Here is a 20,379-nt window from a genome sequence, read left to right as displayed (position 1 = left end):
CCTGATTGGGCTTTTCTTTTTGAATGTTTGGGAAGTTTTCTGCTATAATTTCATTAAATATATTTTCTATAGCCTTAGTCATCTGCTCTTCTTCCTTGATTCTTTATTTTGTGTGTGTGTGGGGGGGGGGGTCATAGGAACTGAACTCGGCCTGGGTACTGCCCCTCAGTTCTTCAGCTCAAGGCTAGTGTTCTACCACTTGAGTCACAGCGCCACTTCCTGCTTTTCCCGCTTATGTGGTGTTGAGGAATCGAACCCAGGGCCTCATGCGTGCAAGGCAAGCACTCTACCACTGAGCCACCTTCCCAGCCGCTTCCTTGATTCTTATCAGCTACAAATTATCTTCTGATTGAGTCCTAAAGTTCTGGTAAACTCTTTTCCTGTTGCCTGTATTTTTATATGGTTACCTCCTTCCCCTGCCCCTTATTATATATACTCTTGTCTTCAAACCTCAAGACTCTGTTTTCTATTTCATCTATTCTGCTGGAGAGGTTTTTTTTTTTAATTTCTCTGCCTTTTGTGTATTTTTTAGGGTTTCTCTTTATTCAAGTCTTTTTTAAGGTCTTGTATTGATTTCTTTGATTCATTGATTTATCTGTACCTTGTTTCATCTCTTAACTGAATGGCTGTTTTTTTCATTAGATTCCTTTGCCATCTTTTGAAATTCATTTAGCTCTTCATTTGTGATCTTCATGAATTCTTCTATTATTCTTTGGGTCATGTCATTGCCTTCACAGAGTGTCTAGTAGAGGTTTTGTATCTTTTTATAGACAAATCTTTATCAGGAGGTCTTTTAGCCCTATGTACGTTTTCCTCTAGATCATTGTCTTTCTGACATATTGTTGAACAGTTGTGGTTTTGAGGGAGTGTTGTGTTTCTTTGATTTCTCATGTTTCTTGAATTTCTGGGATGGGCTCTGCCCATTTGAAGATCTTTTTGGTATTGATTTTTGGGTACCCGAGATCTTCCTAAGTGGGTTATTCTCTGGTTTTGGTTGAACAGGCAGTTGGTGTTTTGATGGGTTGCATACCTTTCTACTGATGTTGAGTGTATGTCAGCTTTGGTATCTTATCCCAGACTAGAATGATTGAAAGCCAACATATAGGCGGCCACCTTTGTTCACTTTTCCTATTCCTTTAGTCTTGCTTTATGTTTATAGGATTAAAGTTCTGCTTATTTAGGGGTAGGCCCCTGCTGGGTGAAAACTAGGCCCTTGGGATCTGCCCCTGCATGTGTGGAACCCAGCTGGGATCAGTCTCTAGTTCTCTGGTGTGACTAAGACAGGTCCCTGGACATGGGCACTGCTCTTTGGTTTGTGTCCCTGTGTGTGGTGCAGGGCTGGAGGCTGGATGCTCATTTGGGTTATGGTCTCTTGTTTGGCCCCTGTCCCTGTTGGCCGGAGCTCCTCTGGAGGCCAGACGTCCAGTCAGCACCGGGGCCTGAGTTTGGGGGTGGGACTCTGGTTTGGAGCACTTCCCTTTGGTTCCTGACTGTATCAGTTCTTATCCTTATTGGTGTGGGGCTCAGGTGGATGCATTATCCTTCTTCTGAGTCTGGGCTGGCAGTGTGGCTGAAATCAGTGCAGTTCTGGGCTCAGAATTTTCTCTCTCGTTTCTGCTCCCTCCCCTGCTTTCCTATATCCTACGCCTGTTCTAAGCCTGGAGCCCAGTTCCTCCCCCAGCCTTCTTGCAGGTCACTTTGGGGATGGCAAGCGTGTGATTCACAGTGTTTGGTGTCAATGTGCTCTCCTTTCCCAGATTCCCCTGTGAAGTAGTTTTCTGTGTCACAATGCAGTTGTGTTTATCTGTCATGTCTAAGACTGGCATGGTGATCAGTCATGGCCAGCAGGAAGGCTAGTACGTCAGGTCGCACCAAGTGGGGCTCCGCACCCAGTGGTGGGCTGAGTGGAATCAGCACCAGGGGCTGTGCCTCGCTGCTGGAGACCTTGTTCCATGGACTTAGTCATTTTTGTTGCTTTTTCTTTCTCTAAGATATAAATTTTGGTATTTCTTGATTGGGACTATGCTTGGACAGCTGGCCCTTGCTTGGTGTCCACTCTCAAGCTAGATTTCCTGATTAGAGCTACATGTTTCTGATTGAGCAGAGAGAGCTCTGATATTGCCCTGTCTCTAGACCACCTTCTTGGATCCCACACTGGGGCAGGGCTTTCTCATCTGCTAGCATCATCATTCTCATGCCAGTGAGCACAGCCATGTTGACAACATAATTTGAATTCTAGCAGGAAGGGAGTGAAAGGGCGCTGGCACAAAGCTGTGGGATGGCGCGAAGCCATGGGGAGATCAATAAGCAGCCTCGTCCTGGTCTCCAGTCATACCAGGTCTCCAGGGGATTGGAAGGTCTACCATCCAGGGGAAAGTATGGGTCTTCTGCAAGAAAAGACCAGAACCTGAATCACTGCTTGAATGCTGTGCACTTTGCTTTTCCTCTCTCAAATTCACTCCAGCCTACAAGTGTTCCTCCTCAAAGTTCATGTTGCTCCTGCAGAGCTCTGGTGGAATATTGAATGAGATTTCCCTCTGGCAGGCTAGCTGCCAAGAGTGTGTGGAGTGCATGGTTCTCCACCTATGAAAATATCAAGTGAGCACCTGTGTGAGGCAGCGTTGGAGCCCGTGGTTTCTTTGGGAGTCACTGAAACTCTTTTCCTCACAGTAATACACACACAAAGAGGTCCCCGGTGACTCAGTCCTGCTGTCTGTCTGTGAATGTGTGCCCCAGAGTTCACATGTGGGATGCTGTGTCCCTGAAGACTTGGGGGTCATTGGAGGTGGGGCTGTTGGGAAGTCATTAGGACCAGATAAGATCATGGAGGTGGGGGAGGTGGGCTTTCCTGGTTTTACAAGGACAGGGGAGGGCTAAGCCACCAGATGGTGCTCGGGACACCCCAATGCAGGAGTTAAGGGACCCCTTGAGATCCCAGGAAAGCCACAATGCCTGGAGCAGCTGATGCTGCACGGAGCACCCTCCCACACCCAATTCCCACCCAACCCCCCGAGCCCCTAAAGGAGGCCTTGAGCTTCACCTCTGCACTGTCAGCCAGGAAGTTTGCTGGGCCCCCTTTGAAGGACCATGAGCTCCTTTAATACAAGGATGAGTTCATTTCTTTATCCTACCCTCCAGCAGGTGCCAGGAGCTCTGTGCACAGCTGGCAGATTCACGATAAAGAGGCCCAATAAGCATCCTTCTCTTTCTTGCCTGTTTCTGAACCATTATTGACAGCAGAGCAGATGTACAGGAGGACTGGAGTCCCTTCCCATGCTGCTTTCCCATCCTTGTAGTACAGGCTTTGGGGGCTCAAAGGCATTTAAGGTTCTTCCAGTTCTAGATTCACACAGCTGGCTTTTCCTCAGGGCTGTCCTCCCGGTCCTGCAACAACATGTGTTCACTGCAGCAACACCCCATTTGTGTAGTTGCTGGAACACTGGGGTTCCGGCCCTCCTGCCAGCACTGCCTCACTCGGTCCTCTCTTCTGCTAAATGGGAGGAGCGGCCTGGCTTCTTCAGCTCTGATGTTCAGAGATCTCAGGCACAGTTGTCAGGTGGCCCTGAAGGTGTCCTTCAGCTTCATAATCACATGACATGGCCCTATTATTACATCCTAAGAATCCGTAAGGAACTTGGCAACATTTGTGATGTCAGGATTGCAATCGCTCAACCACATTCTCAGAGTCAGTGCACTGACTCCCCTGCCTTAGGAAGCCCAAATTTGATGGCACTGTGGCTCAAGTGGCAGAGCGCTCGCCTTGAGCTGAAGAGCTGAGGGACAGCGCCCAGGCCCAGAGTTCAAGCCCCACGACTGACAAAAAAAAAAAAAAGAGGCAAAGTTTGCTTTGGTTCGTGGTTTCAGAGGTTTCCGTACAGTCACTTGGCCTGGCAGCTTTGGACTTGTGGTAGACAGAGGATGTCTGTCCATCTCTCTATGGCTGGGAAACAAAGCAGACAGGAAGAGCCAGCTCCCCACAACCCTTTCAATGGCATACTACAATGATTGACCTTCCCCACCACCACCCCCTGCCCCGCCCCCGTCCCCTCTGGAGACTAAACCTTCAACACTGGGCCTCCAGGGGGAGCATTCCAGATGTGAATTACAGCAACGAATTATTAAAGCATCCACTAACCACAATGGACGCAGCATGCTGGCACCAGGGTCTGTTGCTTTGACTCACAAGGAGTGAGGAGGCCCCGTGGGATTAAGTAGGGGCATTGGTCTTGTGGAGGGCACAGGTACCTCCGTGCTAACCTCTGCCCCACCCCCCCGTGTGCTCCCAGGTACTCCTTCCAGGACGAGGAGGACATGTTCATGGTGGTGGACCTGCTGCTGGGCGGGGACCTGCGTTACCACCTGCAGCAGAACGTGCGCTTCACCGAGGGGGCTGTGAAGCTGTACATCTGTGAGCTGGCCCTGGCCCTGGAGTACCTCCAGCGGTACCACATCATCCACAGGTAACCGCTGCTGCCGGCCGTTGGGCGGGGGGGGGGGGGGGGGGGGTGGGACAGAGTGGGGACAGCGCCATCTGCAGCCAGGAAGTGTTTGATTCCCAACCTTGTTTAGAAGTGCAGTGTCTGGAAGGGTAAGGGCAGCTTTTTCAGACGGCAGTGCAGACTGCAGTGCAATGCCCCTTGATTCCTGCGGGGGGTTGTCCCTCTACCTTCTCTCCAGACCCTCGAGGGGCGTTCGGGGTTCTCCTGCTCTGGTGTGTGTGTGTATTTTCTCTCATCCAAATTCCAATCCACTGATAGGAGGAAATGTTGAGAGATGATAAATGTCTAAGGATGGGGAAAACAGAATTGAGACTACAGCGCAGCCTTAAATGGGAGAAAGTGTGGGGTGAGACGTGGCTTAGAATGCCAGAATCTGAATTTAGGCTGTCACTGGAAGGGAGTCTAGAGTAATAGACACTAAAGGCTCCCCCAGAGGCTCAAGGATTGGCACCAATGTCTACAGAAAGGAGGTGGAGATGAGAAGGGAAGTAAAATACAGTGGATTCGTGTGGAGTGGCCAGGAGTCTTCCCCACCCAGAATCTCAGAATGGCTGCCTTTTCTTGATCAGACAGGGCACAAAGGCTAGTCCCCCTAGGAGAAAAACATGGACTGTCTGCTTGAAGATCCTCCATCCGAGCCAGGTTGGCATACTGTAGTTCAAAGAGCAAGGTTATCTAAATATACCCCCAGGGAGTAGTGCTTTCCTCGCTCTTGCTGGGGCCAGAGAAAAATGACAGTGGGCCTTTGTCACCTGGGCAAGAAGCTCAAGTGAGTTCCGTGGGAATGTGACTGAGTGTGGAAGAGATTGTGACATCGCATGTTGTCCCTGACACCTGGGCGCCCAGCTCCTCACCACAGGCCCCGCTGCTTGTTATCAGCCTCCTGCTGGCTCAGCAACAAGCCAAGATGATCAGCAGGGGAGGTCTTATCACATCAACATCAAAATCCAATCAAATAAATAGAAACTTCCCGGAATAAACAACGGCTCTGAAAACATGAAAATTCCATCAAAAATGTGTTCTCAGTGGGATAAGAGTCTTTGCGGGTATTAAACAAGAAGTGGCTCTTCAAAAAAATTCAGAGAACAAACATCAGAGCTTTTATCAATTACAAGTGTGAAAGCGGAAATGAAAAACATGAAATCTATTGGAAGGTAAGGTCACTCGACTCTCCCACAAAGTACAGTCAAAGACACGAAGGAAATAAGAGAGAAAAGATCACAAAATTAGAGATCCATCCCAGAAATGTCAACATGTGAGAGAGACAGAAGACATAGAAGAATGAATAAAGAAAAACAAAACAGACCAGAAATATAGAAGTTTCTAGATTGGAAGAACCCATCAAGGTTCTCGAGCTGTGGCTATAAATAAACACACGTCAAAATCAACTTCAGGTCGGATAATCGCCCAGAGAAAAGCAGTCAACCATGAAAGCCGAAGGCTTCTTCAGTGTGACGAGCTCATCAGTGTGAAGAGAGCATACAGCACATTTCTACAAGTTCCAGGTCTCAGAAAATGTACCTTCCACCCCTCCTCTCACGTACTAGAAAATGGTTTGGGTTCTATCACGAAGAAGGGAGAAACAGGAGTCACAATGCTGGAGCTCCAGCCAAGAACCAAGGCGAAGAAGCCACTGGATTGATGCTGAAGGGTGGCCACTGTCCCCATAGGAGACTGAGACCAGTTCTGGTTGTAGCAGCTTGGAAAGACCCTAAAAGTTTCTTTGGGAGAATAAAACCCGGCAAGGTTGGATTACTGTAGCATGCAGCTAGCTCAGGAGGAAATTCGTTCAGTTGTAAAGAATCGAATGTTAAGTGAGTTTAAAACTCAACAATGAAAAAAAAAAAACCAAGACAACCAAGACAACTGTTGCTTCTAGGAAGTATTGAACAGTTCACTGTGCAGGTTGTCTTTCTATATGGGACAATCGTCACTACCTGGAAAGTGACATAACCAAAATTCCAGTGATGCTCCAGTGAGGAAATGGGAAGAATAATTGTGTCTCTTGGGATGGAGGGAGGAAAACAAAAGATTGTGGGGCATGAGGACATCCATCCTGGTGTTTGCTTTGGGGGCAATAAGGACAGCTCCTAACATGAACAAAGCATTCCAGGAAGGTGGTCTTGAGCAGCCTGGACGTCTGTTTGCTGGCAGCAGTGGGAACTGTTGCAATGTTTAGAAAGCCATCTGGCATTGAAAGTCATTTTATCATAAATATTCACACACTCTGAATCATTAACTTACTGGAATGTATCTAAAACTCTGGTCCAGGCTTTATAAAAAATATTTTAAGCATACGGATATTTATAATAGCATTGCTTAATTTTGAAATAACCTAAAGGGAAAGAAATTAGCTTAGTAAACCATCTACTGCCTTTTTAAGAAACTATAAAACTATAACACACCCAGAGGTAATGCTCATTATGAAATCCTGCAATTGTGGAATCCAGAGAGATAAGATATCTTATAAAACATCGTGGCTGTGTGTGTGTCTTGATTATTAAAAGAAAAAGGGCCAAGATGTGGTTTTGGAACACATGGATGTTAGAGGGAGATTCTATGGAGTCTCTTCTTTTCCTGCTTTAGATTTTTCTTTAATGAGCGTGTTGTCCTTTTAATGAAGAAAAAGCACCATGAACTCTCTCACTAAAGGAGAAACAAACTCTTTAGTTTGTAATACCTTGTTGGAATTCTGTCCCACCCCTTAGCCAGCTGGGGACAGGAAGTTAATCTGTTCATGCTGTGTCTTATCTTTCAAAGGGACTTGGATGAGGATGGACTGAAATACTCTATATATAACATGCCTTACAATTTTGTCTAGTACCTCCTTAGTTCTCAGTGAGATCAGTAATACGGTAATAACAATAGACATAGGATAGAGCCTGTATGGCATGGAGTTTTTGCTGTTGACATTGTTTATTTTGTGCCAACACTGGGTCCGAGTGCTCTACTTTAGTTTAGCTTTCTCACTCAAGGCTAGTACTGTCCCACTTGAGCCACTCCTCCACCTCTGACTTTTTGATAATTAATTGGAGATAAGAGTCTTGCGGACTTTCCTATCCTGGCTGGCTTGGAACTGCCAGCCTCAGATCTCAGTAGCTAGGATTATAGGTGTGAGCTGCTGACCCCCAACCCTAGCCTGCTTTCATATTCTGGATCACTCCTCAACCTGTCTCTGTCTCCACTATCTCTAAAAACAAATGGCCCATTTCCATCAGGTTAAAGAAAGCACACGTTAGCCAGTCCTTCTTAATTACCCTGTATTTGAGGGTCATGTCAACCAGAAAGAGATAGCCACATGGAAAAAAAATCAAAGTCATGCTGGAGTGTCATTTAGGAAGGAAATTCCAATTCAATCTCAGAAGTAACTTTGATATTTCAAGGCACAGAGCCTCCATTTCCCTTCTGTTGTGGCTAGTACTGAGAATTTATGGCTTCTTGATGATAGAGGAGGGAGATAGAAGGGAATCCAATTTATTCTTTAAGGGGATTGTTCCGTCTCTTGGGTACAAATGGCATCTGCAATTGGGTAGAGAGTGTTTATGTGAGATAATAAATTTTGGAACTAGGGACCTTGGTCTTAACTTCACTTTACAAAAAATGGAATGAAATCTAGGAGCAGAATATGAAAGCAGAAAGCGAATCCTTGCAAGGATCCAATAAATGAGAGGGTGTTTTACAGAAACTGTGCAGACAAGACAAAGAACGCAGCATCAGGAAAGTGGGTCAGCACTTCTGGAAACGTCCACATGCAGTGAGCACACAAAGATCTCTAAAGCTTTTTGCAGCTCTCAGTCCCTTCCCCAGGCAGTCTTTTCCTTGCTCATCTAACTGTTCAGAGCACACTGTCGAGCAAGTTTTAGAACTGGGGTGTTATGGCCGGATACATTAAAGCAAAAAAAAAAAAAAAACCAACAAAGCAAAACCCAGTGGGCTGCTCTCTCTGGTTATTAAATGTAACATGTAGCACATGTGTGTTCCAGGATGCGCACATGCACACAGACATATGCATGCACCTTCAGGCATGCACGCTCACAGTTACATGCACACGGACACATGCATGCGCCTCCAGGCATGCACGCTCACAGTTACATTTCTGTGATTTGTTAGTGCCATCTCCCTTCCACTACCCATTCTGAAAGAAGGAGATGTAGGGCTGGGAAGGACACGAATCATATAGGAGAGAAGTTAGGACAAAATGCTCTGAAAGTTATAGGAACGGAGACATCCCAAGTGATTTATGCTTTTCCTGGCTGGTGGAAGCACTTGACTTTACGTTGAAACAGCATTTGTCAGGTGCAGTGGTGATAAACTTTTCCCCAAAGGAGGAATTGACGCAGAAGAAGGGGCGGGCAGCCTTTTGCGCCATTACACATTGCATGTGGTTGCTTCAAGTTACTTTGTGCAGGATCTTGAGTACAAAGTCATGTGGGATTTATCTTATAATGATGAACAGGGTTGTTGAAATAATTCCTTAAAGTCAAATGGGATTGAGATGAGGAGAGAAAAAGAAATATGACAAATGTTCCCCAGGTTTTAGGCTACTAAATACTACCATGGATCTTGGACCTTATAATCTTGGGATAACAGAGATGTCCATCTATCTACCCACCCACCCATCCATCCATCCATCCACCTATCTATGATCCATCCATCCACCCAGCTATCATCCATCCAATGACTCAGCCATCATCCAGCTATTTATTCAACCATTCATCCATCTATCATCCTATCCATACACCTACCTTTCATCCATCCATCCATCCACCCACCCACCATCTACCTGTTCATCCATCTGTCTATCATCTATCCCTTTACTCATCCATTCACCCACCCATTCATCCACCATCCATTATCCATCCACTTATTCATCTGTTCATTCATCCATCCACCATCTATCCACCCATCTGTCCATCCACTATCTATTCCTCTATCTACTCAACCATTTACCTATCTGTTTTTTATCTATTGATCCATCTACTCATCAGTGACCAACAAGGAAGCTACATCATACCAAACTAAGGATGCATCAGAAAGGGCTGATCAAATTTCTGCCTTCTTGGTGCCCAAGTTCTAGTGGAAGGAGACAGACAACAAACACAAAAAACATGTGTCTACTGTGTTAGGTGATTATAAGTGCTGTATGTTTTGATGGCAACAAAAGGAGGATCATAGGTTGGGGTCTGGCTTTTCAGAACACAGAAAGACCACTCAGATTCAGAGTCTTGTGAGCAGGGGGCAGTGGAGGGGAGGAGTGAGATTTAGGGGTGCTATTGCAGGTGTAGAGGTTCCATGATGGGAATACTCCCGTCATTCCTCAGGATCTCTGACAAGGTGGGAACAGCTAGAGCATTATGGGCAGAAGAGCATGGTATCGGCCAGGCGGGGGAAGGCAAGACAGTGCAGCAAGGATTCATCCTCTCAGCTCTTACCTAGAGAGAGTGGGAAGCTGTTGCCAGGCTTCTAGTAAAGGACTGACACGATTTGATCTGGCTTTCAATAGAGTTGTGTGCTGCCGCATTTGGGGAGTCCTTCTGTCTGCTGTGGGGAAGGTAGGGTGTAGGCAGGAGAAAGGGAAAGGGAGCAGCCCCCTCCCTGCAGGGGGAAGATAGGGAAGAGCTTTGCCCGGAGATCTGAGCGGCATTCTGATGGAAACTAAGATAATGAGTTCCCAAACCAGCCTCAGTTCAGTTATGGGGGGGGGGGGGGGACTTGAGGGCCACGTCTGGTCCATTTGGAAAATTTTGCTGTGAGGTGCCACAGCAAACGTCATGTTCTTGGAAGCCAGCCTGCAAAGTCCTCCGTGTCCGGTGAGGGGAGATGAGATGCGGTTCATGACAAGGAGAGCCACAGGTGCTTTGAGAAAGAAAGCCTGGCGTGGAGGCAGCCCGGGGCAGGGTGCCACGTCACTGTGGGCCAGCCCTGGGTGGGGCTGGGTGCGATCAGATAGCCCTTTGCGGAGTAGGCAGGATGGAGTGCTGTACATTGAGGCCCAGTTGTTGTCTGGCTGGGGGTGTTCCTAATGCAGGAAGCCCAGGGTCTGTTTTGGAGGTCTCAGTTCATAGCTGGGTAGAATCTGAGAGAGAAAGCAGCGCTTTCATGTTTCCATGTACTTGTAGTAAAATATTCATGGCGAAACTTAGCATCTCAACTATTTTTAGTGCGTGGTCATTCAGGAGTATGAAACACAGTCACACTGCTGTACACCCAGTACCCAGAATACTTTGCATCTTGCAAAGTTGACATTTAACAGTAAGTCCCCATTTCTATCTGGCAGCCACTGTTTGGCTCTCGGTTTGGGAATTTGACCGTATGAGGCACTTCTCGTAGTGGAATCTGATAGTATTTGTTTTTCATGACTGCTTATGTCACTTAACATAGAATCCTTGAGCTGCTTCTGGGTTGTATCAGAATGTTTCTTTGTAATATATCATTGACACATTCTTATATTAATGCATATTGAGGTTGCTTCTAACTTCTTTTGTGTGCCAGTACTGGGGATGCAACTCAGGGTCTGGACAGCTGTCCCTTAGCTTTTTTGCTCAACGCTGGTGCTCTACCACTTGAGCCACTGCTCCACTTCCAGCTTTTGGGTGGTTAATTGGAGATAAGAGTCTTGTGGGAGCCGGGCGCTGGTGGCTCACACCTGTAATCCTACTCAGGAGGCGGAGATCTGAGGATTGCGGTTCAAAATCAGCCCAGGCAGGAAAGTCGGTGAGATGCTTATCTCCAATAAACAACAAGAAAACCGGAAGTGGCGCTGTGGCTCAAGTGGTAGAGCGCTCGCCTTGAGCTGGAGAGCGCAGGGACTGCCCAGGCCCAGAGTTCAAGCCCCACGACCAACCAAAAAAAAAAAAAGAATCTCGTGGGCTTTTTGGCTTAGGATGGCTTCAAACTGTGATCCTCAGATCTCAGGCTCCTGAGTAGCTAGAATTACAGGCGTGAACCATTGGTGCAATTTTGGCTATTGCAAATAATGCTACAGAGCTCTGGGGTACTGTGGAGTATACATACACCACGGTGGGATTGCTGAAACATACAGTGAGCCTATTTTTAATTTTCAGAAAAACCAATCAAACTAATGAAGATCTGCAGGTTTTATTTTGTAGGCTGCAGAAGATGCACAGCTCCAAGATGAGACCGCTGGCATCCATTCATAGCAGGTGTACTACCGGAAGAGCAGAGGTCAGGGCCCCAGTTAGGAGATGGCCACAAATGTTAATGCCTTGTGATGACTGTGTACGACAAAAAAAAATGGATGCTGTATTGATGTTGAGAGGATGCTAACCATTAGAATTAGCCTTTAGGACTCACACTAATTAAGACTGTTTCCCTTTTGTTGTGAAAAGCACTAACAAATGTTTGGATATAGCAGCCGAATTTCTCTCTGATGCAGTAAACAAGTTTTCTTTCATGTATGAAAGACTTCAACGCTTTTAAGATGCATAGATGGTTGGGGTTTTTCAGCAATAAAAATGGTATATCGTGTGGGGGAGGGGGAGCTCTCAGTGGTGCTCAAAGCAGAAATGCTGTTTCTTGACGTGAGGTTGAATTGCAGATAGGAAGACCCAAATAAATCGTAGACAAGCTAAGCTCCAGGCACTGGATGCATACATTTCAGCCTTATCTACTTATGATTGGCTTGCAAATTGGCAGGTTCTATCTTGGGAATTGTCCTCTGACTCTTCCTCCCGCTCATTCTCATATCCATTGAGGTTCAAAACCTTCATGATTCATCTCTCTGCCCACATCCATCACTCTCTCTCCTCTCCCTCTCTCCTCTCTCTTTCGGTATAATTCATTAGCCTCTGAATTATTCAGAATGCAGGCAGAAAGCAGAAACTATGCAGAGCCCTTCAAACAGAATTAGCACCAGGAATTAGTGGTGTGGATGTATTTCTTCTGGGAGGAGGAACAAACAGGATAATGAGCCAACCCAGAGGTTCCCACAGCTGGAAACCACCTTGCTTTCCAGAGGATGGATGTCCATATCAGAGAGAGGAGGCAGGTACTGCCACAGCGCCCTGGAGTGGCAGGGAGTGTGGGGCTCAATCTAGGAGAAACGGCAGTGGAGGAGAGGCGGTCTGCCAGGCGGGGAGATGCCTCCTCTTCTCTCCAGCTGCCTTCTGTGTCCTTCAGTCTCTCTCTCCCATAGGGCAAACTCTCCTGCAAACCCATTTTGTGATCTTTAACCCAGAAAAGCAGAAACAGTAGATCTGCCCAGAAGCAGACACATCCCCAGTGGAACCTTCTTGTCTCCCCACTTGTACCCTGGGTACCGGTCAGTCCAGCCCCCACCGGCTGGGGTGATTTACCTAAGGCGTTGTTGTGATGTCACTCCTGACCACAGCCTCGTCCATTCCATAACTCCAGTGATGAGCATGGGAGAACTCACTGCTGGGTCTTCTGGCCGCTATCAGAGCGCCTCTTCACAGCACTGCGCTGCAGTGGCCTCACCTTCGTTGTCTTCAGTCCATTTCTCCTGCCGGATTTATGTCTCTAAAATCTTGGAGCCTCATTCATCATCCCAGATTCTGACAGTGCCTGTAATAGAACCATACACCTTCAGTATCAACACATCTTTCACACTCATGCTTTGTATGGATTGGATGTTGACTTGAAAGAGTCGTACATCATTTGCATGTAATTCATACAATTTTTCTTCAGCTTGGCCTCTAGGTTCTGATTCTATTTATTGTACAGGTGGAGAAAACAGAGTGTCAGAGACTATGAATTGCAAAGCCATGGGATTCACCAGCCTTATTAGCCCCTGATCATGCCTGAGATGTGTAGCTTGGATTCCAAGGCCTTGGGGAGGGGGGTGGTATTTCCTGGGTGTTCAGAAAAGATTTTGCATTTAAAAGGCAGAATCGCTCCACTAGATCCAAGGCCTTGGCTCACTTGCGAAGCCTGACTTTCCTCCTTGGAAATTGTGTTGCCAAAGGCTGAGGCTTTTAGTCCATGACAAAGTGACTTGGAATCCAGGATTATGAACCATGAAATAAGCCAGATAAGAGCAGCTATCCCCGCCTCTGTTGTGACAATCAATCCTTTCTTTGCCTTTGTTAATTGACATGCTTGCTAATTGTGCCACATGTCGTGTTACCTGTGGGGGTTTTGCCAAGTGAAAGATGTTCCTTTGAAGTGTTTACCATTTTATTTAACAGGGAAGAATTCCATTTTAAATGCTAATTAAATAATCTTAGTTACTAAGGCGGAAAGCCTCCTTCTAGTACAGTAAATTAAATTAGTAGTTTGAGACTCCTCATCCCTCTCTTCTCCACATCCACGGAGTAAGTTGAGCTCTCACAATATTTACATGTCTTGGAGAATGAGAGACAGGCTGACTCAGCCACGCGGAGACAGCTTCTGGAAGTGGAATGGAGCCAATCACTTTGCTCCCTTCCGATGCCATTCACTGGGTTCAAAGGTGATCCTGGTGTGAATTATTAAGATTTTTTTTTGTCTCTTGTGTGCATTTCGGCTACTGGGGCACAACAACCCATCGTAATTGTTTGGAAGAAGTCAATGCGATAGAAACCGAACTCACACAAGTTTAAGAAAATACTATTTAAAACAAATTCAGCATATTGATAATTTTGAGCCGAGAGACAGTGGGGGGAGGGAGGGAGGGACGGAGAGATTCTTAGATCTCTGTTAGCTAGAGACAGTGGGGGGAGGGAGGGAGGGACGGAGAGATTCTTAGATCTCTGTTAGCTACCTCTGGCAAACAGACTTTGCAATAGACAGCCACATGGCTACTGGCATTGTCACTGCCATCTGCCTAGCTGGCCACCATGGCATATGGAATTCTTCTTCCTCATCAAGTTCATGTAACAGTATCAGAGATGCTTCTGATCGGCATGATGAGATCATCATGAGATGAGTCTGATTGTAATTTAGAAAGCTTCAACCTCATTCCCATGCTCTGGTGGGATGAGCCCTGGGAGAACCCCTCCAGGACCCTATCCATGAAGGGGGGATCCCCTAAATACACCCCAGAAGAACAAGGCAGGAAGCCACTCTGAGCAGGAAAGCATGGTCCTCCAGGCCTCCATGTGTTCCCAGAGACCTCTCAGACAGACATGTCCCATTCCTGTCCCCTGTTTCTAAAATCCAAAAGATGGATTTTCTCTCAGAGGCCTTCTTTTCTAACCAATGAGAGTATCTCCTTCTGTATTTGTCTTCAGTCTTTGCACACTTTTATGATGGAAATGGCTTGTTTACACATCTGTCTTCTCCACCAGACCCTGGATCACTGATTTGTTTGCACTGTTCTGTGCACGGGACTGGTCAGCCTGTAACACAGTGACCACAGAATCCACGCAGCAGATACTGGGTTTTCCTAGAAGTTAGAGAATTGAATAATAACATCTAAGACTCCTCTGAAACCCTAAACACAACCCATTTCCATTCTTATTTTTACATTCTTTAAAGCCCTCCAACTATCATCTTAATCACCTGTGTTCTTACACAGCTAGACATTGGGCTACACTGTATCTCTCTGCAGGGAAATTAGATGCTGGGCTGAAAAGACACATTTGACACCATTCAGCCCCATGGCTGTGGGTGGTAGCGGTGTGGGATCTTTAACACTTCAAAACACCTTTCCCCTGGAGTGTTGGAAGTCAACTTAGCTTCCACATTACCATCACTCCCTTCAAAAGGCACTGGTGAGGGAGTGCCGGAGGAAGAAGAGGCTAGCAGGAGTTTGAGCACACGCACGTGTTCACCTGTCACACAGGGGAGCTGCTGGGAATCTCACTGCCAAGGGCACAGGGTTCTCAAGGGAAGTGTGATTGAGAAACTGAGTCAGCGCCCCCCCCCCATCAGTGCTCACGGATGCGTGTGAAGGGTTGTGCAGACTCAGAACCCTGGGCTCCCGCATGCGTGTGCAGCCTCGGTCCTCTTCCCAAGCACATGGGAGGCTCACTCACAAACAGAGAGTATGACGGCGTGGGCAAAGCTCTCACCGCAGCCATGTTCCCACATTCTCATGTGAAGGAGGATTTGAAGCCGTCCAGTTGGGCAGTGGCAACAACCTCAGCCTCCCCGTAACCCATCTCGCTGCAGGCTGGGGGATCCCAGAACAAGATACCAGAGAGAGAACAGTGTGGGGACCCGGTACAGTCTGCAGGGCTGGCAGCCTCTGCTGCCCCAGTTCTGGAACTCTCTGGTTTGTTAATGCCAATCGTGTGGAGTTAGAGCCTCAGCTGAGTGGTCCAAGTGGGTGCAAGTCAGCCTTCGGGAAAGCGTAGTGTTTGCAGCTCACTTCTGCTGTTGGGCCAATTAAGGCAGTCTTTCCTTTTCTCTTTCCATCTACACCCTCTGACTGTCCCTCCCAGTACCCTCTTCTTGTCTCCACCACGTCCAGGAAGATGAGGAGTTTCCCCGATGCAGCTGCTCTTGCTAGAGTCTCTCATGTTATAGCTGTAGCTGGGCAGGTGGTTATCTGGTGTAAATGCCACACTGCCTACCTCCCTTGCATTAGCTGGGATCATGTGACTCGATGGCAGCCAATGAGGTCACAAGGCAACTTTCAGGAACTTCTATAAGATCCACTGGCCCTCTTTGCCTCTTCTTCCACGGTCTATCCTACTTCGATGCAGATGAGGTATCTGGGGATCCAGCCTGGGAAGCGAGCAACCTGAGGATGGTCCCCAAAGACACCCCAGGGCCCAGCTGTCATGCCAATCCCAGAAGGTCTACCTCTAGACTTCCGCCTTTAGATACCCATTGGATTAGATACCCATGGATCTCTTGGCTTCTGAGGGTGGGTGGTGCTTCTCCCCATCCTCACACGCTGTCAAATCACACTAGACGCTGTCCGTCACCATTCCTTGTGGGGCATGAGAGGCAGCTGGCGGGTAGACCAGTTGTGTAAGGATGACTGAGCCTACTCATGGAGCCAAGACCGGTGCTCAGCCCGAAGGGAGGTCTTGATTGTGAACCTGTGAGAAGCATTTTCCCAGGCACAAAGAAAGGCACTTCCTCTGTTGAAATAAGCACATGGACAGGGCTGTCTGAAGTGGTTCTCCTGGCTGGAAGTTCCTTGCAGCTGTCTTCTTGTTTACTGAAAAATTCTCGGTGCTGACTCAGTCCTCTCAGTACTGGCAGTATATCATATTTATGAATGCAGGAGCAAGTGAATGAATGGATTCTTTGGGTTCCCTATTGAGCGAGTTCATCCTGAAGAGAGACTAATGATATGAATGGTAGAGATGGTGGAGGAGAGGATGAGTCAGAGGCTTGTTTATACTTCTGTGGGCAAGGAACACTCTTTTCTGCTAGCAAAGGGAACTCCAAAATGCAGATCTATACTCTAAAAGCCAAAAGTCTTCTGAGCTTGAATCCTTACCTAGAGAGATGGGGACAAAGCAAAGTCACTGGTTTCCATCCTGAGTTGGGGTCCTGGGGCCTGAACTTACTGGCCATGAGACCATATGCCAGGTGTTCTCTTCTTGTTAAAAAAAAATAAGTACACTAACCAGGTGCTAGTGGTGCCCCTGCATGTAATCCTAGCTACTCTGGATTCTGAGATCTGAGGATTGTGGTTAAAAGCCAACTGGGGTAGGAAAGTCTGTGAGATACATATATTCCATTAACCACCAAAATGCTAGAAGTAGAGCTGTAGCTCAAGTGGTAGAATGTTAGCCTTGAACACAAAAGCTCAGAGACAGTGCAGAGGCCTTGAATTCAGCTCCAGAACTGGCAAAATAAATAAACTAACTGATGCTTGCTAAGATGGCGTGGAGATTTACTCAGGTATATCAAAATGGATGTCAAGACTCACAATGCTGGAGAGAGGCTGGATTCAACTTCCCATAGCAGGACATCTGGAATTTATAGCCAAATAACAGACAAGAGGTCACTAGACAGGAAAAGCTACTAAGAGGACCTGTCCAGGGGAGGGTTGGCTCTTCCTGGACTACGGTGGCAGACTTGCTGAAGACAGATCAAGGATGTGCCTTCATCGAAGGTGATGATGAGGAATTTGATCAGGTATTGGTGGTGACTTCACAGGATTCTTGCAAAAACAGAATTTGGCAGCCTGAAGACAGAGTCTAACCTAGGGCAGGCTGAGTAGAGTGGGCACATAACCTGGCTACAATTTGGTTAAGGATGGTTTGTGTCTGTCTTGAGTATCTCCTGGCCTCCATCTCTCACAGATCCATGTGAAAATAGCACAAAGCCAGACCCCCTGTCAGGGAGAGGAAGCTGCATGGTGCTTTCCTAAGAGGCCACAAAGGAGACAGTCCAGCAGGACTTTGTCACACCACTCACCCTTCTCCTTGTTGCATGAAAACTGTAGCCATCATTCATTGAGGGGGCACAGCAACTGCGTTCCAATAAAACTTTATTTACAACAACAAAGACTCAAGCCCAGAATGCAGTTTGCTGAGCCCTGTCTAGACAGGGGCAAAATGCCAGTAGGGTTTTCACAGTACCTGCACAGCCTCCCCACACAGCATCACTGGCTACTGATGGGTCAGCCAGTGATGATTTCTGTGTGGTTCAAGAGGCTTCTCAGTCTTTTGGGGAATAAAGCAAGCCCAAATGTTGTTAAGTGCATGATCTGATGTGATCCCCACAATATCCTGCTCTATGTCACTTGAGCAGGGAGGGGCTGCCTTCCCGCTAGTGGCCATATCTTGCGTGGATATCAGCCCTTCCTAGGAGCTGCACATTTCTGAAGGCCTTGAGGTTGCCAACCACCTCTTCGCCATCCTGGAAACAGGCCAGGGTAGAGACATTAGCCCCATTCACCTCTGCAGACAGACAAGCAGCCACAGCCACAGGATGGTGAAAATCTGCCTTCAGTGAAGCCACCCCCCCTTGAGAGATGCGTGTATGTACCAGGTGTGTATCGGGAGGCCGCAGAACCAGACGGGCTTGCATCGCAGGCCAAGCCAGTCAGCGGATAGCGGGAAATGTGAAGTGGAGGGCGAGGCACAGACTCCGCTGGGTTCTGACCTGTGAGTGGCTCAGAATCAGCACTGTTTGACGTGTGCTACAGCCCTGGTATTTCCGGGCCGGCTCCCCCCACCCAGTGGAATTATGGGAGCTCATGGTTACCTTTTATGAGACTGGCCATTCTTTCTTGAAGTTTTGAGATGCCCAGTACCTCATCCCCTTAGTTCTCATTTGCATTCGAGATACCGCCATTACTATTTCATATTGTGATTCTACTAAAGAGACCATCATGAATATTTCATCTGTAGGAGACCAAAAAATCTCAGAACGTTCAAGGAGATGATGGGGCTGTGAGCATCTTTTCTGGCTCACTGGACTGTTTAATAAGATTTCAGCTTCACCTCTAACAGGACAATAGTAAGGGTATCCACATGCTCTGAGCCCGGGGCTCAGAGGGGATTTGATGAGACTCCAGTTCCCAGCTCTTCCTCTTTGCCACGCATCCGCTTTTCTGCCCCTGCTTCAGATTGATTTCTGTAATGGGTTTCATGCCATGGAGTCTGAGCGCTGAGTTTTCTACCGTAGCCTGGTAAAGTTCAGGATGAGGTTCCACATGGCAGAGCCCCTTGAAAACATAAAGCCCATGGCACTTGCGGGAGAGCAGAGCATCCCTCATCTGAGGCCCGGCGAGATTAGCAGAATACTGACTATAAGCCATGCATTCTCCCACACAGCCCGAAGACTTCAATAACGTTCTAGAACAGCTCAGTCCCTCTCTGTTCACTCAATGCTTTCTGGGGGCCAAGACAGATTAGAGTGAAAAAGACCTTTTAAATACATTTGTCCAAAAAAGAAGATGACCATACATGTCTTAGTACGTTGAGGCTGCTACAACCAAAAGCCTTAGACTGGACTCTGTATAAACAACATGAAATGTACTGCTGGAGGCTGGAAGGTCAGCATCAAAGCTAACCAAATCAGCGTCTGACGAGGTTCTGTTCCTTCAGAGATGGCATTCCCTCTGTGTCCCTGGCTGGAGAAAAGACAAGGCAACTTCCTCCAACCTCTTTGATGAAGGCTGTGCCTGCCTGACCTCTTAAGCTCCTACACCTACATATTCCTCTTCTGATTGCACTATAAGTGGGGTCTTAACAAATGATTTGGGGAGCATCCAAGGTCAGAGCACAGCAGGGACTGGGAAAATACAGCAAAATCAAAAGGATGTTAGAAATTGCTAGCCACCTTCCACTATCTATCAGAACCGGATTCCTTTCTTTGTTAAAAAAAAAAAAAAAAGGAAAAAGAAAAGGAAAGATAAGCTAGTGTTTGATGTTAAGGAGATTCAGGATCCAACAGAGCCTCCTCTTTAATCTAATTTTAGAAGTTGAATGATAATTTCTAGTGGAAAACGGTTGCAGCCATGGCCCAGTGACATTGAGTGAGGTCGGGGTGGGCTTCCTAGAGTCTCTGCCCATCCCCAATCTTCACATTTCCCTTTGGGAGACTGGAGGGAGGGGCTCCACCTGCTCCTGCCTGCTGCCCAGCCCTATCACCCACTCTCACTGGAAGTCAGTCTGCCTTCTAAAGCATTGGTGATGTCACAAGGACTGTCCACGTGTACACAGTCTCCCGACTCCCTGACTCTCTACTACCAAAACACAAACTCCCCCTCTCTTCTCTTCCTTTCCATCTCTCTCTGACTCTGTCTCTGTCTCTCACTGTCTCTCTCTCTGTCTCTATCTCTCTCCTCTTTCTCCTCTCTCTACAACTCGTGTTAAGGAATGTTGGCCTATATTGATTCCTCTCCTACTTTCTCATTTTTTCCCTTATTCTGTCTGGGGCTGGACCTTCTGTTCTATTTTAGGGAGTCTCCCATGCCCTTGCCTTCCAAGTGGCCTTCCTTCCAGTTCATATATGCTTGACTTCTGAGAGCTCTTTCTTGTCCTTCGGATGTTCATTTTTCATA

At 47.2% G+C, this 20,379-nt stretch overlaps 1 protein-coding gene across 1 annotated transcript in view; it reads left to right on the top strand.

Moving 5' to 3' along the window:
- LOC138820452 (serine/threonine-protein kinase 32B) overlaps positions 1 to 20,379 on the top strand; it is a gene marked incomplete at its 3' end in the record, with an annotated part of 153,359 nt that overhangs the window by 113,419 nt on the left and 19,561 nt on the right. Inside the window, exon 4 of the mRNA XM_070012100.1 lies at positions 4,287 to 4,460. Within this exon, the coding sequence (XP_069868201.1) occupies positions 4,287 to 4,460 (174 nt within the window). The remainder of the gene's footprint in view (positions 1 to 4,286; positions 4,461 to 20,379) is intronic.

Source organism: Dipodomys merriami, unplaced genomic scaffold (genome assembly GCF_024711535.1).
Source record: "Dipodomys merriami isolate MVZ:Mamm:240054 unplaced genomic scaffold, mDipMer1.0.p SCAF_889, whole genome shotgun sequence".
Taxonomy (NCBI): domain Eukaryota; kingdom Metazoa; phylum Chordata; class Mammalia; order Rodentia; family Heteromyidae; genus Dipodomys; species Dipodomys merriami.
Note: the sequence above shows the minus strand (reverse complement) of the source record. Positions and strands in the feature narration are given on the sequence as shown.